This window comes from Crocodylus siamensis, chromosome 3 (assembly GCF_052110815.1).
Source record: "Crocodylus siamensis isolate JL-2025a chromosome 3, ASM5211081v1, whole genome shotgun sequence".
In the NCBI taxonomy this organism is placed as follows: Eukaryota; Metazoa; Chordata; order Crocodylia; family Crocodylidae; genus Crocodylus; species Crocodylus siamensis.
This window is the reverse complement of record NC_143397.1, coordinates 165,712,918-165,737,016: the sequence shown is the minus strand read 5'-3', so window position 1 is coordinate 165,737,016 and position 24,099 is coordinate 165,712,918. Positions and strand designations below refer to the sequence as shown.

Below are 24,099 nucleotides of genomic sequence, written 5' to 3'. Positions count from 1 at the left end.
ACATGTTATCATTCTGTGGGTACTGATAATTGTGACATCTTTTCCCTCCCTTTGTTTAACAAGACCAAAGTCATGGCAGGTGAGAATAAGTAGTAAATAACTACTTATACACCCATGAACACAGTGGAAGTCAGCAGTGCAGTCCTTTTAAATGAATTTTAAATTTATTGTTGTCAAGCAGCAAACAATTACTTTTTGCCTAAGAAAAGTAGTTATCATTGCCCTCAATTAATTTGCTGTGAATTATACCTGAAATACAACAGAAATGATATTGTCTGGGTCTTGATAGGTTGGAGTGTTGTAGCTGTGATGACCCAGGAAATACGTGAGGATATCTTTTATTGACAGAGAGTTGTTAGCCATGTTAGTCTAAAAAGTCAAGTAGAAGGCAGGGTAGATTTGTACTTTAGATTAACCAAAGTAGATACATATAGCACAAGTTTTGCGGGCTGAAAATGGAACACAAAAAAGCTCATGAAAGCTTATGCTACACATGCGCACACCCACACATTCACTTTGGTTAGTTTATAAGATGAAAATCTACATATTTTATTCAGATAGGCTGCACTAACTTATCATTGTTGTAGGTTCCCACTGTTTGGGATTACATAGTTGGGGATGGTCCTCCTTTGAGCAGGGGGTTGGACTAGATGACCTCCTGAGGTCCCTTCCAACCCTACTTTTCTGTGGTTTTATACCCTCCATTCATCTTTAATATGATCAATTATGATTATGCACATACAGCAGCCAAAATGCTATCAAGTGAATATTAAAGGGTTAAAAAGGAAATCAGCTGGTGATAGAAACTTCAAGTTCCAAAGCCTAAACAAACTATTAGCCAATGAACTTAGGAAGATACTTTCCCTATGGCTGGGTTATTCACTAATTCTTTGTACTGTTGGACCACATGAGCAGCACTCTAATCTAGTGAGGCAATTCATGTGCTCCTATTAAAAACATTACAATGATTTTCAAAGGAACTAATTACTGTAGAGATTTGCTTTTTATATGCATTTGATATTTCAGTCTATAATGATATTAGGCTGATCCTCATCCCTGCAGTTGGCTGGATTTTTGCTAGTGATTTAAATGGGAAATCAATCTGCAAGGGGATCTTCCATCCCAAAGCATATAGCAAAATTTGTATTTGGATTTATTTTATCGAAGAATGGTGCTACCAGCCACAAGATGTAGCTATCTCTGGGGTGAAACTTAGCAACTCTGTATTAGCTCATATTTTAGAATAGGAAACTTGTACTGTTGGAACTAGAGGAGGAATTTTAGGCAGGTAAAATCTAATTATCTAAACTGGAACAGCAAGCCATAGCAATATGGTTACTCTTCTGAAAAGTACCATGGGATTTTCTTATAACAACCAAAATTGTTCTGGACCTTAATTTTATGTCTCATCTGAAATACAAAGAATGTACTCCTCTGTGTGAAATCAGTTGTAATGGATATAACGAAAATTTACACTGGTCTTATGTAGTTGGATTTAACTGCAAGCATCTTGAAGTTTAGGTTTGGACAGCATTACACCACAAAGACACCTCTGTATGGTGTTGAAAAATGTTGGCAGAGATTGGAGACAAATGGCAATAAAAATTAAAGTGTTGAGACTGTCTTTTAAAATACTTCACTCACTTCATAAATAAAGCTCTGTATTTTTAGAATATTAATAAAACTGTTCTGCTTCTGCCCCTCTAGTCTCAGCCGTCTATCGCTTTAAAGCTCTGACCTTGGAAAGGGGAAAAAGAGAAAAAATACAGAAACTAACTGGACTTATAAATATCCTGTAGAACAAGAAAACAGTTTCAATTCAAAGCAGGATTGTCCAGTTTTAAAATATGACTAATTCATGGTTTACATCTTAAAAATGGCAATATGTCATTCACAAGTACATAGAATTTCTGCACTGCACCATAAAATATCAAAGCACATGCACCCCAAGATATTCTGTACAGTAAACCAAGTTCTAGAAACACTTTGAGACTCATAGTGCTGACTGTGAGAGTAATTAGTACCAAACCACTGCATCCACAACTCAGGTTTTCTGGTTATTAGCTCAATCACATCCCTGCTTAAGAAAATGTCCTACTGTGAGATAATTGACTTCACTGAGTCTCCAGACACAGGCAACAAAGTGAACTATTGTGTACAGTTTGCAAGAGGGAAAATACAGAAGTCATAAACAGTTGCATACTGAATTTGAATAAACTTTCCTTTACACATATTTCTTTAGTCTGGTGATTTAAAGCCAAGTAGGGAGAGGACAAAGAGGGCTTATGTTGGGATATTTTATGTCCAACATATTAGCAATGAAATAAATCGTGAATAATAATTCACAGTGCTCAAAGTATGCCATGCAGGATGCCATCATCTACACAACACAGATATGGTTCCCTTTCCTTAACTGCTTGCTATTTGTTAGAGGACATGAATTGGCATTATCCAAACTTCTTCCCACTCCTCATCCCTTCATTCCATTCAAATGTTTTGTTTTTTCCCCCTGAACCACTAACAAAACCAAAGTATGTAAAACCAAAACCTGACAGAAAAAAAGTTTTCAAAATAAAAATCTCTCTGATTTTATTGATGATTGTGATTACACCAACATAAAACTTTTTATGCAATTTCTGGTAATTTTGGTGGTATACATTAAAAAAAACAAACTAAACCAAAATAATTGCTGGTTCAGTTTTGCAGAACTAAAAGCACATTTAGCAATGACACAATAGTAATCCCCACATAACTTTCCAAAACTCAGGAACAGAGCTTTGTTACTGCTACATAATGCATGGAATCAGCACGTGTACAGTAGTTACTGTATGACTGTTGTTACGTTTTGCAGTGTCAGCACACACACAGTTGTTGGTTTTACCACAATTTATGTCATTTTTTTGTCTTTGAGCCTCTGTTTTAGCCACATGACTTAGAGCAGCATTCTTCTGAAGGACCTGGAATGACTGGAAAGCTGGTTTTAATATTAAACACTAACATTCAGTCTCCTGCTATCCTGCACAATATTGGGCAAGCCATTTACCATACAGTGGAGTTGCATCTTACGCAGGGGTTAGGTTCTGGAGTCAGCACGTAAGGCGAAAATCACGTATAGTCAAAATTACCCTTGAAAATCAGCTGGCCTGCAGCAAACTCCCACCTGGCCAGCGTGAACAGCTTCCCAGCAGGGCTGCTCCCAATGTAGCTGCTTGGCCCCGTGCACAGTGCTGCAGGGGGCAGCTGCAGGCTGCACACACTCTAGGTCCCAGGAACTGGCTGGGGGTGGAGGGGAGCTGGGGGGCTTGCCCAGTGATACAGTCTGCTCCCTCCCCCATCCAGCTGCTCCCGCCCAGGGCAGCCTGCACCAAGCTCCCACTCAGCCAGCGTGCACAGCTTCCCAGCAGGGCTGCTGCCCTGTGCACAGCGCTGCGGGGGGCAGCTGCAGGCTGGCTCCAAACAACTGGCACTCTGGGGCATATTCGTATGATGAATCTGCGTAAGTTAAATGCGCGTATGATGCGCCTCCTCTGTATTTACACAAATTCAAGACAGCTTTGAGTGTAAGACAACCCCCTAATAAATCAGATTCTATACATGAAAAATTATACATTTGTTATCTTAAACACCATCTTAAATTCATTCCTCCAAATCAGTGGCAGGGGGTAAAGATCAGACCCTCTCTCCTTGCCTTCCCTGCCCCTGTACCTGTGCTAGACCCCACAGTCCAGCCCCTCTAGTCCATACCCCACTGCCATTTTACCTTTTCTCCTGTGCCTGTGCCTGCCCTCCAGCTGCTTACCTTCTGGATGGCAGCTCGGGCAGCAGCAGTGGTGACAGCCTCAGCCCTGGCCTAGCTTGGCCAGGGAGAAGCAATGGCAACAGCGTTTGGCCTGGCCACATCAGGGCCAGAGGGGCTGAAGCCAATACTGAAAGTAAGAAGTGGGGGAGTTTAGGGAAGGAGTGGCTGGGAAGAGGGGGTAGGCTGCACAGGTTTCCTTGCCCTTCCTGCAAGCCACACAGTGTGGGTCTCTCCTGTGTGTCCCCCCCCATACTGTGCTGTCTCCTGTTCATTCCCCCTGCCACATGCCCCCTCCCACACAACACAAATCACCCTGGCCCTGGGCAGACAGCAGCTCAGTTCTGGCACTTTTGCCCACAGGGCTTAAGCTATATAAAGACAGAAAGATCTAATGTGATGTATAAATACTTTAAGCTGCTAAGGTTTTAGGATATCAATTTTTTTGCTTTGATAAAAACTCTGAAACAGAACAAGGAGTTATACTAAAGGGCAAAACTCAAGTTTCAAGACTAATGAGAAACCATTTTTTAGCTTAATACACTATATATTTATTAAACCAAGTAATTTATCTCAGTAAAATAAACAAGAATTCTGGGGTGGCTGAATTAAGGAGTTTATCATAACAGGTGCAGTTAATGGACTATACGACAACTCTCCTAGTAAGTTGAAAGCAGGCTAAAGAATCAATTGAATAAGCATGCACCAAAAATTTCTTCATAAAATGTGAAGAAACTCTAATTCAGTTTATTTAGAGACTTGCATAGGCAGGATAAATATATTTCTACTAGAAGTAGAAGTATATTTATAACATGCATAGTTCTTATAGAATTCCTAAATCTTTAAAAACAAAAAAGATATGCTGGTGAGATGTGATATGTACCTTTTTTACTCTAAAATAAGATGATCCTGATTAGAAAAGCCAAGCCCCTCTCCCCAATAATTAGATTCCATCTATGGAAAATGTATAAGTGTGCTATAATTTTCCTGATATAAGAAATTAATTACTGGAGTTATGTCTTGAATTTGTCCCCCTCCCACTGCTACAGCAGGGAAAATAAATGTGTGGGCAGAAATCAGGTAAGCCCCTTTGCACCCCCAACTTATTCTGCCTGCAGCCCCTTCCTCCTCCTCCCCCTTACTGTCAGGTCCTTCTCTCCCTGAGCACATGGAATTGAGAAGCAAATCTGAAACAACTGTTCTTGAAATAAACATACCTGTAGCAACTTGCATATAGTACCCACAGACTTAATTCATCCATAGTTGATGCATTTTACCTTTTTTGGAAAGTGCTTCAAGTTTTAGCACAGATACTCCATAAACATACTTTTAAGTAGCACTTTAGCACCTACTTATATACAGTACAAGAAATATATTCTTTTAAGGAAACTTTTTCATGTCCCAAGTCAAATCAGCCAAATCAATTCCAAATTGATGAGAGTTATTCAAGAATCATATGTGGCTCTGCTACCAGCAAGCATCTTCCACTCCTGCCTGGGGCTTCAAAAACTTCCAAATCCTTTGATGGGCATCCTAAGTGCAGGCCCAAGTCTGGAGGCCTGGGATTCAGATGCTCCTGAGTTTCACTTGCCTTCAGCCATATAGCCGCAGGAGCAAGCTATGAAGGAGTCTCCCATTTCTATAAAGTCAGCAAATAGCCAAGATCTTCCAACTGGAAATGAAATTGGGAGGCTAACTATGCATTACCTTGGTCAGGGTACTTCCCCTGCCACATTCATGGTTTATCCCTGCCAGTAGGGAAACCACGTTGGTGGTCATGGTATTTACCCTGCCAAGTAATATATTTAATATTAGTTCAAAGCCAAAATGTTCATGATTTACTATACAGTCCATTGGCCAGGGCCTCAGCACAGTCAACAACATTTCAAGCCATGGTTATCCCACAGCTCAGCACTGCTCTGGATGTGTGTGTACTCCAGATACCTCTCCCCACAAAGGAGCCATGTGGTAATTAGCTCCCACTCATGACTGGAACAGAGTGTTTTTGTCATGAGTCCTAGGGTCCTCCAAAATTGATATACAGATGTAGTGCAGGGCAGCCTGGTCCAGCCTCACTTCATGGAGGTGGGGCCACACAAATTATATGCACCAGGCTGACAGAGGAACCAACAGAGGGATTCTGAGTGAACTGTTTGGGGCCCTACTTGGTGATGTTTGCCAGGCATTTAAGGCTGGTGAAGAAAGAGGAATCATTGTAAATGGGAAAGAAAAGTGCATCTCAGCTGTGGGAGTGAAGAGGAAGTAAAAAATGTATGCAATGAAGTGGCTCACCATGACTTGAAAAAGAGTCAGTACTGAATAGGACTTTGCTCAATGAGAATTATCATATATTTTATCAAAATGAGTTGCATTAACCTATCCCTGTGGTAGGTTACCATAGTATGATTATCCCAACTAATATGCCCCATATGTTTTATAGCATGCCCAGTGCTGGCTGCATTTAATTAGCTTCATAGATGGTTTCCATTACTGAGCACATACTGATTTTTATTTTTGTTTTGTTTTTTACAGCAATTCAAAGATGGACTATGTATTTTATATGGTTTCCTTGTACATGAATGTAAGACAAGATGCTTTTCCCCCCCATGGCATGCCAATTGGTGGGGGGTAACTTTGTCTTGTAGGTGGTCTGGTCAATATAATGCAATTATTAGACACTGAGAATGATCAAAAGTCACAGATTTGAGCCAGAAGTTTCTAGAGTTCAGGAGTGTTCAGATACAGGGCATCACTCTTTTCTCTTCTGTGGAACTTGTTCCTACAAGGGGCCATAACAACATTACAGGGAATGTAAGTCTGTGCTCATCAGGCAGAAAGAATCGTGGGACTGACAGCATGAATGAAACATATTACAGAAGTATCAACAAAACAAATGAGAAAATAATTCAATCTCTAAGGTCAGACATCCTTGACCTTTGTGCTGGAGCTACTAGCACCAATGCCAATGTGTGTTAATCATGTTAGCTGTTTTAGTGCAATACAAACTGGCCTGAGATGGCCAGTTCATCACCAAATACTCAATTATGACTTATTTTTAGTTACTACCAAGTTAGTAATTCGAGCAGTGAAATATTCTCTAACATGTGATCTATCCAGTCTCCCATCTTTGTATTTGTCTTGAATATTATTAGCCATAACAGGAAATTGCTTCTGCTCTGCAGCCAGTCACTGACTAGACAGTAGGGAAATATTTTTATAGTGAATAAATTATACACAGTACACAGGCATACGTGGACTTAGTGCAGGTGATTGAGCAATTTGCTGATAATTTGAAATACCTGAAAGAAAAGTTCCAAGTTCTCATTAAGAGGATATTTTTCCCCTTCCATTCCTGGATTAGGCAGACCACATATACATTATATTTCATCTAGGGCCTCATTATCATCTTTCTTTATCAGATAGGCAAAACATCTGAAAATATTAATCCCATTCTTCCCTCACCCAATACACACAAATACACCCACAGAGCACTATATATCAAAAGCCAGGCAGGTTACTTGCTTGCTTATAAATTTGTCTTGTACCATTTAAAAGATCTACTAGCAATGAAAAAGATACAAAGAGAAATTGCTAAAGTGAAAAAAAAACCTGCCCAAACTTTTATTTCCTTTTGCAGATTTGTCAAACAGGCTATAGCAAGGTCTGAAACACACCCAGCAGGGAAAAAATAAAAATGTAGTTTCTTGAATTTGTCACACCTTTTATCACTCTCACGGTGCTCCACAGAATTAAAAGCTACTATCCCTACATAGAAATAACTTTTCACTGACTACACAAATGTAACTGTGCAAGTGATGGAACCTGGCAGGCATTATAATAGTGTCGGCAACACTGACATGGGAAGTAAATATTTTATGCTGTAAAAATGAAAAAGGAATTAAGACAAATGGAATGTAATATTTGGCCAAGATACCAAGGCAAACTCTTGTGAAAATATCATATGATTTTTAAATACATGAATTTGTTTAGAAATCTAATGGACCATCAGCATAAGGCCTCAGAGAACCAGGCTGAGCCAACTTAATTTAATAGTCAATCTGAGAGTAAACTATGAGTTCCTAACCCATTGTCACTATATGTCCCCTTAAACCCATTTATTCCTAGAGCATTCTACAGCTGGACAGTAGGGAATGTCAGACGAATTGCCCTCTAAAGCAGTCTTCGACTGTTGGAAGCAAGATTTGTTTGGTAATATCTCTTCTTGGCCCACTTGGATAGTAAGACCTAAGGAAGGGCCTTTAGCGCCTGAAAACATGTTCTAAAATGTCTCCCTACAATACAGTTGAGCAATAAAAGAGGGGCATAAAACTCACCTTGTGCCCTGAGCCAGATCCAGACTGCAGTACTCCCTGTGGGTCTGCAGTAGTAGTGGTGGCTTCTTGTGCCTGAGTCAGAGCTGCTGCCTCAGCAAAGATCAAGCTACCACCACCACTGTATACTTTGTGCCATGGTGGCAGCTCGAGCTCTGGTACAGGGCATATGGCAGCAGCAGGGCCAGCAGCTGAGAATTTGGGGCCATGGCAATGGCTATGGGAGAAACAGCTGGAGAGCAACAGGAGTGGTATCAGCCCTTGCTTAGCTTCCTACTGCCAATTACTATGTCTACCAGTCTCTGAGGGCCCAAGATTTTATGGCCCACTGGCCATGACCCCTATTTCTAGTGGCCTCACAAGCCAGACAGAAGCTCTGCAAACCAGATGCGGCCCACAGATGTTATGTTTGACACTAGTGCAATACAAAATATCACCAGATCTTTCTCTTCACATATTCTGTAGACCATCAAGACTGCAAGTCATATGTTTATTGTTGATCAGTCATAACTGATACTGCAGTGACATTTCTTTGGGGCATCATTGTCTGGATGTGGCAGTCCCAAACACTCTCCTAAGCCCTAGTGAACATTAATCAGTCTGGAATAGTCATTGATAAATCAGTAGGATTTGGAAACTGTTACTTTTTCCATGACTTGTCAATGTACCATTGCCCAAAACAAAATCAATTATAAGAAAAAGTAATTATGAAAAAAGGAACGGTAATAGTGCTTCCTTTCCACACTGTTCTCACGTACACAGTGCTCTGTCTCACCTAACACTACAGAATTCAAAGCCTTTTACTAGCAATCATGGAAGCAAGACAAGAAATTGAAACCTAGACCAAGAGTTTCTAAAATTTAAAGCATTTGGAGCTAGGTTTTTGTTTGAGTCCACTAATTCTCACATTATGTTAAACAGTTATAAAGACCTAGTTGAATAAGGATATGAAAATGCCATCTTGCAGTGCTGTGCATGTGCATGTATGTGTAATAGACTATATCAAATATACAGTAAAAGTTCTGTTATCTGGTACTTCACCAACCAGAATACCTTACTAACCAGAATTTCAGTGTCGTGCTGCACCAAAAGTGATGCTTGCACGCAGCAGTTGCCACCACCACCACCCACCACACCCTGCACTGCCACTGCTCTATGCATGGCTGCTTCCACCCCCTTCCTCCTCACCCCCCCAGCTCTGCGTCCAGCCACAAACTCTGTGACTCAGGTAACTGGCACTTTTAGCTTATCGGCACTTCTCATTCCCCACTCTTGCCGGATAACAGGCATTTTACTGTATTTTCGAGATAAATTGTAAAATCAATTATCTTCTGTCTTATTTTTTCATAGATTTCATAGACATTAGGGCTGGAAGGGACCTCGGGAGTTCATTGAGTCCAGCCCCCTGCCCAAAGGGCAGGAAGTCAGCTGGGGTCATAGGATCCCAGCAAGATAAGCATCCAATTTACTCTTGAAGGTGTTCAATGTAGGTGCTTGAACCACCTCCGCTGGCAGACTGTTCCAGACCTTGGGGGCTTGGATAGTAAAGAAATTCTTTCTTATGTCCAGCCTGAAACGGTCTTGCAGGAGTTTGTGACCGTTCAACCTTGTCATCCCTTGGGGCGCTCTGGTGAACAAACGTTCCCCCAGATCCTGGTGGTCACCCTTGATAAATTTATAGGTGGCCATCAGATCACCCCTAAGCCTATGCTTTTCCAGGCTAAAGAGTCCCATGCCTATCATCATAAAATCTGTTTTCCTGACCTCTGATCATGCATGTGGCTCTCCTCTGGACTCTCTCAAGCTTCTCCACATGCTTTTTGAATTGTGGAGCCCAAAACTGGACACAGTACTCCAGCTGCGGCCTCACCAAGGCCGAGTACAAGGGGAGAATGACGTCCCGGGATTTGCTCGAGAAGCATCTATGGATGCACGCCAGCATTTTGGTCGCTTTACTAGCCGCAGCATCGCATTGCAGGCTCATGTTCATCTTGTGGTCAATGATGACTCCCAAGTCTTTTTCTTCCGCAGTGCTAGCCAGCATAGCACTGCCGAGCCTATAAGGATGCTGCAGGTTTTTCTTCCCAAGGTGGAGAACCTTGTATTTTTCAGTGTTAAACACCATCAGGTTCTCGTCCGCCCATTTGCTGAGCCTGTCCAGGTTGGCCTGGATCACCCTTCTGTCTTCTGGTGTGGATGCTTTGCCCCGAAGTTTGGTGTCATCGGTGAACTTGGCCAGTCCACTTCTGACTCCAATGTCCACATCATTAATGAAGATGTTGAACAATATGGGTCCAAGAACAGAGCCTTGAGGGACCCCACTGGTCACAGGACACCATGATTTCATAGATTTCATATTTCATAGATTTCATAGACATTAGGGCTGGAAGGGACCTCGGGAGATCATCGAGTCCAGCCCCCTGCCCAAAGGGCAGGAAGTCAGCTGGGGTCATAGGATCCCAGCAAGATAAGCATCCAGTTTACTCTTGAAGGTGTTCAATGTAGGCGCTTGAACCACCTCCGCTGGCAGACTGTTCCAGACCTTGGGGGCTCGGACAGTAAAGAAATTTTTCCTTATGTCCAGCCTGAAACGGTCTTGCAGGAGTTTGTGACCGTTCGACCTCGTCATCCCATGGGGCGCTCTGGTGAACAGATGTTCCCCCAGATCCTGGTGGTCACCCCTGATAAACTTGTAGGTGGCCATCAGATCACCCCTGAGCCTACGCTTTTCCAGGCTAAAGAGTCCCATGGCTCTCAGCCTGTCATCGTAAGATCTGTTTTCCTGACCTCTGATCATGCGCGTGATGAGTGACTGCCATCAATTACAACCCTTTGGGTCCAACCACGGAGCCAATTTCCCAGCCAATGGATCATGGTGGACCCAAGGCCACAATTGGCCAGTTTTGCCAAGAGGTGATCATGGGATACCAGATCAAAGGCTTTTTTGAAGTCAAGATATATGACATCAACCTCTTCTCCCTTGTCCAGGTGATAGGTGACCTGGTCATACAAGGAAATGAGGTTGGTCAAGCAAGACCTACCCACAACAAACCCGTGCTGGCTATCCCTTAGAATGTTGGTGTCAGCCAGTCCATTAAGGATGGCCTCTTTAATAAACTTTTCTAAGATCTTCCCCAGGATAGAAGTCAGGCTAATGGGCCTATAGTTAGCCGGATCCACTTTCCTCCCTTTTTTGAAGATAGGCACCACATTGGCCTTCTTCCAGTCTTTGGGCACTACACCAGAGCACCAGGAGTTTTTAAGATCCATGCCAGGGGCTGGGCTATGATGCTCACCAGCTCCTTGAGTACCCTGAGGTGTAGATTGTCAGGGCCAGCTGACTTGAAGGTATCCAGCTTCTCAAGATGTTCCTTCACGAGGTCAGCATTTATGGAGGGCAGGGGGTCTCCCTCACCCGGACCTCCCTGTCCCATAGCAGGCATGGGCATGGACTGATGAAAGACCAACACAACGTACCCATTTAATAGGTTGGCTTTTTCCTGGGCGTCAGTTGTCAGTTACCCCATCTGGTTCAGCAGGGCTCCAACATTGCCCTTGCTTTTCCTCCGGCTCCCCACATATCTGAAAAAGGACTTTTTGTTGTCCTTGATGTTCAAGCTAGTTGGAGTTCAGTTGCAGCCTTGGCTTTCCTGGTTTGCTCCCTGCAGGACCAGACCAGTGCAGAATAATCCTCCTTGGAGGTGAATCCCATCCTCCATCCTTTGTAGACTTTTCTTTTTAGCCTTAGGAGGTCTACTAGGTCTCTGGAGAGCCAGGGGGGCTGCTGTGCCCTCTTGCTGCCTTTCCTCTGAGATGGAATGGACTTAGCTTGTGCATTGAGGATCGCTCCCTTGAGGAGCAACCACTCTTCTTGAACTCCCCTCTCCCTGGGGTCATGGTCCCTTAGGGCCTGACTGATAAGCCTCCTGAGCTTTTTAAAGTTGGCTTTTCTGAAGTCAAGGACTTCCGTGTTGCTGACAGACTTCCCAGCTTTACTGTGAATGGTGAAGGTGATCAGCTCGTGGTCGCTGTCACCCAGCTTTCCATCAATCACTAGGTCGCCGATTAGGTCATCCCCTGTAGCCAGTACCAGGTTGAGCAGCGCTTTGCCTCTCATTGGCCCATAGACTTCTTGAGTCAGGTAGAGGTCATTCACCCGAGAAGAAGCTTTGCGACCACTTGGATTTTGCTGAGTGATCCTCCCACGAGATTTCCAGATAATTGAAGTCACCCATGACAGCCATGGTCCTGGAGCATGCGGCCTCAGCCAGCTCCCAGGCAAACTCCTGGTCGAACTCAGGACTTTGGGTAGGAGGTCTGTAGTAGACTCCCACCATTGTGATCAGTATTGCTGTGGCGACCAAAGTGCTTCTGGAGTTATGGAGAATTAGAATTCTAATATTATAAAAACCACAGTCTGTCTGTTTGTCCATAACACTTTGTTTGCACTCTGATTAGCTGACAGGGAAAACCAAATCAGAGTGAGAATACAGCATTCAGCCAGGAGGTGGCAGCATGGTGGAGCTCTGCCATGATGGTGGGTTCATATGGGATGGAACGGGAAGGCAAGGCTTCACTTTCCCCTGTGCCCTGCTCCCTGGTGGCAGTGGGAACACAGCAGACAGAACTGTTCTGCTGACCTCTCTCCCCCTTGCTCCTTGGAGGTGATAGCAGCAGCAGAGAGGGCAGCGGGGCACACTGGGCCCAGCCTGACCCCAAAACAGCAGCAGGGAGGGTGGGGGAGCCAGGCCCAGCCCTATGGCAGAATGGGGGAAAGAGGGAGAGCCCCCCACTTTGTGGAAGACGTGGCAACAGTGCAGCGGGAACAGGGTTAGGGCCACAGCCCCAAACCTGACCTGCTGAGGGGGGAACAGGTTGGGCCTGAAGCTATGGGGGGTAGGAAACAGGATCAGTCCCGAATTGGTAGGCGTGGCCCCAGCCCTGACGTGGCGGAGGTGAGGGTGAGTGGAGTCTAGACTCTGTACCCATCCCCCCAAGTAGGCAATGGAGCAAATGCCCCCTCCTGCAGCAAGGCCAGTACCACTGGCCCCAACCCACTCCTCAACACTTTAGGCAGCAGCAATGGAGTGGATGGAGGGCGGCAGGGCCAGTAGTGCTGGCCCCATCCCCACTACTCCCTGCAGGCCATGAAAACAAAGAGGATGGGGTGAGGCAAGGCCAAGAGGTGGCCTGGCCGTTCTGGCCCTGTAGGTGATGGTGGTGGAGTGGACGGGGATGTGGAGCCAGCAGGGGGGAACACCCCCACTGCAGCCCCAAAGCGGTGGGGAGGAGATGGGGAGTGGGCCCAGGCCTGAAGGTGGGGGGTGGGGAAGTGGGGCCAGATGCAGGCCGCTATCCCCAGCCACCTCGCTTCTCATCATTTTTGATGGACAATTGGCTAGTTGGAAATAAAGGTTTATTAAATCTGAGATTAATCTGAAACATTTGCACTATGACAATGCATACATCAGCAAAACTCTTCCCATTTCTCTCCAGCATGTACTAACTTCCTCATCTTTTACTTTTGGAAAATCTATCCCTAGCTAAGTCTGGAACCCAGTTCAGTTATCCATTGATCTGAAGTAGTACTTCCAAAACCATTGCTTCCTTATAGTGATGGACAAGAAAACTGATTTCTGAAGATGTTAGTTCATTGTGGCTGTTGATGACCTATCTCCTATTTCTTGCCTAGTAGATTACCAACAAAGAAAACCAGCCACCAAAGGTACCTAGAATATCTTTTTCACAGATTCACAGAAGTTTAGGGCTGGAAGGGACCTTGTGAGATAATTGGGTCCAGCCCCCCTGCTCTGGGCAGGAAAAACTGCTGTGGTCAAATAGCCCCAGCAAGGTGTGCAACTAATTTCCTTTTGAAAGTCTCCAGAGTAGGTGGCTGCACCACCTACTGGGAGCAGGGTAGGTGGCTGCACCACCTACTGGGAGTCGAGTGTGGTCACACAAACCATGAAGCCATTTTTCTTTATATCCAGTCTGAAACCTTCTTCTAGGAATTTATAACTGTTGTTCCCGGTTTTCCCCTGGGCCTCTTCAGTTTTTTGCCTGGCCCTTGATGCTCACCCCTGATATATTTGCAAGCTGCCATCAAATCCCCCAGAAGTCTTCTCTTTTCTAGGCAGAACAGTCCCATAGACTTTCCTTGTATAGCTGCCTCTTCAGGCCTCTAATCATATGAGTGGCTCTTCTCTGGACTCTCTCAAGTTTCTCTATATCCTTCCTGAAGTGTGGCACACAGAACTGGATGCAGTACTCCAGCTGTGGCTTCACCAATGCCGAGCAGAGCAGGAGAACAGGTTCCTTAGTGTTGCTTGAGATGCGTTGGTTGATGCATGTTACTGTATTGTTTGTTCTGCTAATTATAGCATCACACTAGTGTATCATATTAACTTTATGGGCAATTATGATCCCAGGTCCCATTTTATGGTCAATTATGACCCCCAAGTCCCTTTCAGACATGGTGCTAGCTAGCATAGCACCACCAAGCCTGTAAGTTTGTTGCAGACTAATCTGTCTAGGTCCACCTGAATCATCAGCCTACCCTGATGTGTGGCCACACTTCCCCACAGCTTTGTGTCATCAGTGAACTTTGTCAGTGTGCTTTTCACTCCCACATCCAACTCACTGATGAAGATGTTGAAAAGCTCTGGTTCAACTACCGAACCCTGGGGGGTTCCACTGGCTACCTTCTGCCAAGTCAACACATATCCATCTATTAGTACTCCCTGGGTCTGACCCCGCAGCCAATTTCCCACCATCTGGCCATTGAATTGTTGGGCCCATAGTTTTACCTTGAGAGCCTCATTGGACACCAAGTCAAAGGCCTTCCTAAAGTCCAAGTAAATGACATCGACCTCATCTCCTTTAGTCAGGTGCCGATTAACCTGTTCATAGAAAGAGATGAGGTTAGTCAGACATGATGTACCTGCAACAAAACTGTGATGGCTGTCAGTCAGTATTTGCCTTCTACTAGCATATCGCATATGGACTCCTTGAGAATTTTTCTGAGGTCAGGTTGATTGACCTGTAGTTCCCTGGGTCCTCTCTCCTCCCATTCTTGAAGATGGGCACAACTTTGATATTGTGAGTTCAATCGTTTCAACATTTATATTGTGTAATCAATATTCAACATTGATATTGAGAATTTGCCTACCAATAATATCAAAGATGACTAAGCCTTAGATGAAAAACAATAATTCTAGAAATAATAATCAATACTAATTATTAAGAAGATATAAACAAATGATCAAAGCATACACCTAAGTGTATGTTATTGAAGAAGAAACTGTTTTTCTTTACCAAAAGACATGATGTTAGGCAACTAATATTAGTGTGACATCACCAAGGATTATTTCTGAGGATACTGCCAGAGGTAAAACTTGAAACAAATGAATCCTGAACTAGCTGATAAGACAGAATAACAGTATGGCTGAAGTGAGAAAGCTGCATAAAGGCCAAAATGGTGGTAACTGGAAACTTCAATTACCTGAACGTAGACCACATTGCATTAGACAAAGGAAATAAAGCTGACAATACATATTTATGTCTGATATGGGATTGCTTTATAATTCAATATGCAAACCATGAAGAAGGAACAAAGGCATGATAGATTTAATAATATTCATAAAGTTAAAATGGAATATATTATGAGGAGAATGCAAATAAACAAAAATAGCAGCCTAAGAGGTTTATCAAATCAAATAAAAAATACAAGCAATTATGGACGGGACAAATCTGTAGTACTTTAGAAAGGAAAGCTTTTGTGGGTAGCAGTCAGGAAGTAGGGAATTTCAGTGCACACAATGGTGAGGGACAGAATGATCTTGTAACAAGAATGGAAATATCACCATTGTTGTGTTAATTTCTTGAACAGATCTGTCTATACACTTTGGTCTGAAATTTCTCTAGAGAAGACACTGATGCTGAAAATCTAGAAAGTGTATACTGACTCAGATTCAACCTTATAAGCCAACACACACCTTATGCCCCTTTCAGTTCCAAAAGAACCACATTCTCTGCAACTCAGTTTAGATACATACTTGATTCAAAGTTATCTGTGCAGTCAATCTTTCATATTTTTGATGGCTGACAGTTTCAGTTTCTTGATCTACATGGTAGAAGCAAAATTCTCAGGCCACCTAGACCAAGGATCAGCAACTTTTTGCCTTCACCTCTGACCCAGCTCTCTGCCATGGTTTGCAAACGTTTCCACTCTGCCTCCCCTGGACTACCCAAGCTGCCTGCATTTGTCTCTACAGATAAACAGCATAATCTGTAAATTACATATTGGACCTTACCTCACTTCCACTGAAAATAAGAGGAACTTAGCCATTTCATTTTTTTTTAAAAGGAGCAAGTTTGGAACTATCAGCATACCGGTCAAGACGATCTTTTGCAATTTCAGTACTTTCATGAACCTACAGTATTTTGAGGTGTTCACAGAATGTCATACATGTTTTCTTGAGTTTATCTGACTGATATGGCATATTGACTACGTATAAGCTAAATGCAGCTTGACCTTGCCTATCATTATGTCTGTATGAATTGTGGCTTTTGTTATAAAAGTAATTTTCATATATTTTAATATTCTGGCCAAGACTGTTTAGTAGGACAATTATTCACTTAATCATTCCTCACCTACTATAACTTGAGAGAAGTAATCACTGAGAACTATCATCCAACATAGGTATTTATAATGGACAGCTAAGCAGACCCTTACAGGTATTGTTTGCAGCTCATAAACCAGGCCCTTCCAAACAATGATGAATCTACATTTTAAAAGAAGAGGTCTGTGGTGAGAATACCACCTGGCTATTCAGGCTTTCAGGGAATGACGTTACTCACAGCGGAGAAGTTAAGTGAGAGATGGTATCTTTAGGATACAGGAACTATAATAGTCGTGTATAAAAGAACGTACATATTCTCCTGGTCATAATTAGATCAGAAAAGGCTTCTGGTCTGGTAAACAAATACACTTTTGGGGGCAGGAAGTTTCATGCATAGTATGAGCTTCTCAAAAATCCAATGGATAATGTGTGAAAATGGCCAGATAAGAAAGAGCAAGTGTGTAGCTTTAGTTTGTCATCAGCCATAAAGAATGATTTTAGGCCCTCAGCCAATGGGCTGAGTGAAACTGGCTTACAGGAGAACTTGCAAGGGGCCCAGATATGGAGGTCAGTGACCGGAGCTGCTTTATGACCTATTGGGCGAAGTGGGAGCTTCATTCTTAAGCTTAAGAACAGATTAATTGCTCTGATATCTCCTTTTGTTTGTTTATTCTTATATCTCTGTATCTCAACATATGATTACTGATTTCTTATATTTTTTCTTGTTCTTATAATAAATCTTTTTGTTAGCTTTTATAGCTTACTATTTGGTTAGTGAAAAGGTGATTTTAGAACACTTGACCACATGGATCGGCCTCTTTTATCCAAGGAAGGGTGGGGATGTACCATTTCTGAGTACATGACCAGACAAGGGTATGATTTTTTTAGCTGGAAACATCCTCTTTGCTGAGAGCTGCCAACATCTACGTGAGATGAGCAAACCTGAAGCATCATTGGTCACAGAGGCGACCTTGGGAGCATCTCAATCTGTTCCCAGTGCTCAAGCAGCAGGTGGTAGTGAGGGGTTTGGGGCTGAAGGACACCCCTAAAGGTATATGAAACCCTGGGAGTGTCTCTCAAAGATTTCTCTGACTGTATCCGGGGGCAGGGTGCATCTGAAATACCAAATTACTATATAGGCCAAACTCAGAGGCAAATCCAAATAGATGTAATGTATCCCTTCCAGTAGCTTCTCATGTTACAGACACTAATTTAGACTCCCAGGGATTCCCACCAATATATCTTGTATTCTCCTAGACATCACCTCCTGTCTTGGCCAACTGAGTACAAGTGAATGCAAGAGAATCTAGTTGTTGAAACTTCCTTTCTGAGACGTTCAAGAAGGAAAAGTGGCACAAAAAGTTTGGATACACTTTTGGTAAAAATTGGCCTGTTAGGATAGAGCAGCACAATTACTTATGCGTGAGATTTGAATATGGAGGTACGTAGACCTATGTGGATGGTAGAAGACTGGTATATTATTTCTACTTTCAACCCATTAAAGATTACTTTTGAAGCCAACATTTAAATATTTATCAATAAGATAATTAGCAAGTTTCTATTCCATATGTGACCAATAGTATTCTTTACTCAAACACAAAAAAGTAGAATACTTTATTCAGTTCTAATTCTTCAATTATTTATACTTTATTCAGTTCTAAATCATCAAGGAAATGATATTGCATAGATATAAAAATATGCACCAAAAAAGGTAGCTTTGTTGAGTGAGTACTTAGGGTTATAAGAATAATAAGAAACCTGGACTATATCACTTAGGGAAAAAGTAAGGCATAGAGATTATAGGGTCATATCAGATCTGAAACTGTAAGAATACATACTAACACACTGTTCAAGATAGTAAGTACAATCATTTAGTCACAGTGGGTCAGACTGACGGAAGAGTTAGTCATATCACTAACTCAAGCAAAACCTATTTTCATTTAATGGAATAAACTGCTGACCGTAGCCATATAGAAGCACACTGTATAAATCGATTCAGTAGGGAGCTAGAAGCATTTTTCTCAAAGGATATCAGGTGATTTTCTGGCTAGCTACTCATTTTTGGATTAAGATCAGGAAATACAGGTTGACTTGTATTTTTTAGCATTAATAACAGTAAAGCTTACTGATTCATACAGCCTGTCCATAGTCCTAAATGTTTCTGAATACAACATGAAACACTTTTGAACTGTTGACTTTAAGATCTGGGTTCTAAATGAGGAAGTATCTGCATCATTTATCACTTTCACAAATATTTAGCTGCAGGCTCTATTGAAGGTTTAAGCACAGTACATAACCAAGCCTTCATGGGATGTGAGAGCATCTTTCTACTTTTCAGTAATTCATATTTAAAACAGAACAAAATACATCTTGAGAGAATTAAAAAATATTAAACTAATATCTAAACTTAAATGCAATGACAACAGAAAGCAGTAGTCTGGCTGATGTAGGTAAGATACAAAAGTCTGATCATTAGGCTACAGCATAAAGCAAAAAACCCTGATGTATGTGAGGATGCTTATATGGGAAATAAAATGTGAAGGTGTAATTGGGGGACAGTGTCTAGGTTGAACAAATATCTCCAGTTTGCAAAAGGAGTACAGTTAAAACATGAACTACAAACTGTTTCTCCAGTGCAGCAAATCTCAGACTGAGAAACAATAACTGGATTCTTTATTATTCAGGCAAGTCTCAAAAGCTTCAGGAACCTTGTCAGTGTATAACTTAGCCGTTAGGGGCCCACAAAACTGCACTATCAGATTTTAATTAACCTAGAAACAGAAATTCAACCTGGAAATTCATCGCCTACTTCCTGAACCCCCCATTTTAACCCATAAATAAATTCTACAAATATTCTGTGGTCCAACCTGCTCCTGGTTTACATCATAGTATAAATACTGTAATATAATAAATATTATGTAAGTATATTACATATACTATAATATTATAACATACATATGTTGTTATAATTATTATATAATCATTGATTTTATATGCATGACTATTTTATATATCTATAAATAAATGAAGGAATTTGATATACAGTATAAAATTAATACATTACACTGTATTTTGTAACGTATACACTGTATATGTATACACTGTATATGTATATTGTATATATACAGTATATATATATACACACAATATATATATTGTATATATATATATATACATATATGTATATGTATATTACATATACGTATATACTGTATATGTATACACTGTATATGTAACGTTACATATTTATATAATACATATTTGTATCATTATGTCCAGATTTTAGTTATGCTGAAAAAGCCCCAGTATTTAATTTAACATTTTTTTCATGCACATACATAATCAACCCTTGTATACCATGCTTTTACCGTGACGCATAGCATTAGCCCAAGGTTTTTGGAAGGACTAGTAAAATAGTTATTTAGGGGGTCACGTCACACTTAATTGACTTGTTTCATATACCATAACAGGACTTGAGTATGGTTGCAGCCATGATAGTCCCAAAAATGTGAGATATCTTTTATTGAACCAACTGTATAACTGGGAAACATGTTAAGCAAGCTTTCAGACATAATTCATCAGATCTGAGAAAAAAAAATAAGTACAGCCTAGATTTACCTCAACACATAAAAGAGACACTTAAGGTAGCAGAAGAGGGCTATAAACAAGAAAAAATAAAGTTATCAGAAGTCGATTCAAAGCAAGCAAGTTTAGTTGAATATATAACCTAATTATGTAAGGCTGTAAATAAATGACTCATTTGAGCCTGACTGTCCAAAGGTTTGACAGATCAGTACAGAGGTTATTACATTTTATCCTGCACACTTCAGAAAGACTTGAAGCAGGACAGTGGAACTCTATGTCTGTAGGGTCCCAGGACAATGGGGTTTTTTTGGTGGGACAAATTCAACATCAACTTACAGCTGAAAAGAACAAGACCATTCAGAGGGAAAGAGGAAAAAGGATCATTGTTACTTGTAGAGTACTGAAAAGTTGGAACAGGCATCAGTTAGATTATAATGTGTCTTAAAACCATCATCTGTGTTTAGTCCATTATGTTTAGTTTCCAGTAAAATTATGAATTTTTGTTCCCAGACCTGTTTCTGGAAGGTGACCCTTGAATATAAGGGCTGTGAAGCCAGAAATTGAGTGAGTGTTCTGTGAAAAGTTGTTTCCCACAGGTGAATGGGTATCTCTGTCCTTTATTTTTTGTTTTCTATATTAAAACGAAGGAGGGAGTACCAGAGTAGAATTTCAGGTCATCCCATGTTTCCCACTGCTAATGATCATAACCTCAAATCTCTGAAACAGTCTGTGCCCAGTTGGCAACGTTTACAGAAGCTTTGCAAGGAACAACTACCTCCATAAAAGCATTCTGGATTATGTGTAGATGAAATGCAGGCCCTAAATTGAAGTGGTGAGTTTTTAAAAACACCACTTCAATTTAGGGCCAATTAAACCCCTGTGTCATGCACACACCCTGCTAATTTACCTGTTTCTCCTGCAGGGCGAGCTGCTGGCAAGCAGAGCGGTCCCTAGGCTGCGGGGAGGGGGAGGGTACTTCCCTCCGTGGCAGCACTATCCCCCCAAGCAGCCCCCGCCCACAGGCACCTGGCTCGGGTGGTCCCGGGGGGCACCACAGCTGCAGAGGGAAGCACCAGGCCGCTGCAGAGCTCAGGCAGGCAGGCAGGCAGGCTTGGGGGCAGGAAAGAGATCAGGCTCATTGCTTTCCTTTGGTGGAGCTTGGATTCCTGGGCTGCTACCAGGCTGCCTGCAGGGCTTCCTGCAGAGCCACAGAGCTACACAAAGCCCAGTGCTTTGCTCTGCGGCTGTAGCGGCAGCACACTACAACTTCTCGTTGGACTTTTAATTCACTGCACCCCAAGTCATTTAAGGTGCATTATGCCACCGAATTTCCTACAGCAGCTGGAATAAATGCGCTTTATGCCAACACTGACACCAGTAAAGTGGTGCAAAAGCATTTAGCCCACTTCAAAGTGTTGTGCACACATGCCTCTCATTAAGTCTACATACGGCCCTGACTGTTACTCCCAGCCACCCAGACATTTAATGTTCATTGTAATGAACATATATTTCATAGACATTAGGGCTGGAAGGGACCCTGAAGACCATCAAGTCCAGCCCCCTGCCCAGGGGCAGGAAAATCAGCTAGCGTCAAAGGATCCCACCAAGATAAGCATCCAAACATTTCTTGAATGAGTCCAGAGTAGGTTCCTGCACCACTTCTGGAGAAAGTCTATTCCAGGTCTTGAGGGCTTGGATAGTAAAGACACTTTTCCTTATGTCCAGCCTTAAACGGTCTTGGAGGAGTTTATAACAGTTAATCCTTGTTACCCCTTGGGGCGCTCTGGTGAACAGATGTTCTCCCAGATCCTGATGCACACCCTTTATATACTTATAGGCAGCCACCAGGTCCCCCCTGAGCCTGTGCTCTTCCAGGCTGAAGAGTCCCATGACTCTTCATAAGGCCTATTCTCTTGCCCTCTGATCATGTGCATGGCTCTCCTCTGGACTCTCTCAAGCTTCCCAACATCTGCCTTGAATTGTGGAGTCCCGAATTGGATGCAGTACTCCAACTGTGGCCTCACCAAGGCCGAGTACAGTGGGAGGATGACATCCTGAGATTTACTTGAGAAGCATCTATGGATGCAAGCCAGAGTTTTGTTTACTTTACCAGCTGCAACACTGCATTGGTGGTTCATGTTCATCTTGTGGTCAATCATGACCCCCAAGTCTCTTTCAGCTGTGGTGCTAGCAAGTGTAGCACTGCTGAGTCTATAAGCTCACACTGGGTAGCACTTCCCCCCACCCCCTCGAGGTAGAGGACCTTGCATTTGTCAGTATTGAATATCATCAGATTTGCATTCGCCCACTTACTAAGGTTATCCAAGTTGGCCTGGATCACTAGCCTGCCCTCGGGTGTGGACGTTATGCCCCAAAGTTTTGTGTCATCAGCAAAATTGGCCAGTGCGCTTCTGACATGAATGTCCACATAGTTGATAAAGATGTTAAAGAGAACCAGTCCAAGGACAGAGCCTCGAGGGACACCACTGGTCACAGAGCACCATAATGATTCGCTACCATCGATTACTACTCTCTGGGTCTGACCTTGGAGCCAGTTTCCCAGCCTTTGGACTGTGGTGTAGGTGAGGCCACAGTTGGCCAATTTTTCCATGAGGAGATCATGGGACACCAGATCAAAGGCTTTTTTAAAGTCCTGATATACAATGTCAATCTCTTCTCCCTTGTCCAGGTAATATGTCATCTGGTCATAGAAGGAGATGAGATTGGTCAGGCAAGACCTACCCATGATAAACCCTTGCTGGCTATCCCTCAGGAGGTTGCCCTCAGTCAGTTTATCAAGAAGGGTCTCTTTGATAATTTTCTCTAAACTCTTACCAGGGATTGAGGTCAAGCTGATTGGCCTATAATTCCCGAGATCTACTTACCACCCTTTCTTAAAGATGGGTACCACATTGGCTTTTTTCCAGTCTTCAGGTACTTCACCTAAGTACCATAAGTTTTCGAATATTTTTTGGTTGGGCTATGATACCTGCCAGCTCCTTGTGTACTCTAGGGTGTAATCTGTCAGGGCCAGTTGACTTGAAAGTGTTCCTTTACAAGGTCTACACCAATGCTGAGTATAAATACGCCCTCACCCTGGGCATTCCATATCATGCTAAGCAGGGTGGTCCCTTTGGGCAGATGAAAGACCAATGCAGAGTACCCATTAAGCAGGTTGGCTTTTTCCTGGGTGTTGGTTATCAGCTATCCCATTTGGTTCACCAGGGGTCCAGTGTTACTCTTGCTTTTTTCTGACTCCCTACATATCTGAAAAAGGACTTATTATCCTTGATGTGTGAAGCCAGATGGAGTTCGGTTGCAGCCTTGGCTTTCCTGGTCCTCTCCTTGCAGGCTTGGACCAGTGTGGAGTACTCCTCCTTGGTGGTTATTAAAGCCTTCTAACCTTTATAAGTCTCTCTTTTTAAGTGTAGGAGGTCCTCAAGTTCCCTGCTAACCCAAGGGGGTTGCTGTGCCCTTTTGCTACCCTTCCTCCAAGATGGGATGGACAATCCTTGTGCTGTCAGGATTGCTTTCTTGAGGAGCAACCATTCCACTTGGACTCCTCTTCCTGTTGAATCATGGTCCCTTAGGGCCTTGACAATGAGCCTCCTGAGCTTGTCAAAATCAGCTTTTCTAAAGTCGAGGACTTCTGCATTGCCGGCTGACTTGCCAGCTTTGTGATGGATAGTGAAGGTGGTCAGCTCATGGTCACTATTACCAAGCTGCCCATCGATTCTTAGGTCACCAACTAGATCATCCCCTTTGT

The 24,099-nt window shown here is 42.6% G+C and overlaps 1 protein-coding gene across 3 annotated transcripts in view; it reads right to left on the bottom strand.

Moving 5' to 3' along the window:
* LOC149869079 (uncharacterized) overlaps positions 1-24,099 on the bottom strand; it is a 136,680-nt gene that overhangs the window by 23,404 nt on the left and 89,177 nt on the right. For 2 of the 3 annotated variants that reach the window (XM_090039664.1, XM_090039665.1), the window contains one exon: positions 14,934-15,026. The exons of the other annotated variant lie outside the window; for it this stretch is intronic. In XM_090039664.1, the coding sequence (XP_089895790.1) occupies positions 14,934-15,026 (93 nt within the window). The remainder of the gene's footprint in view (positions 1-14,933; positions 15,027-24,099) is intronic. 3 annotated transcript variants of the gene reach the window in all.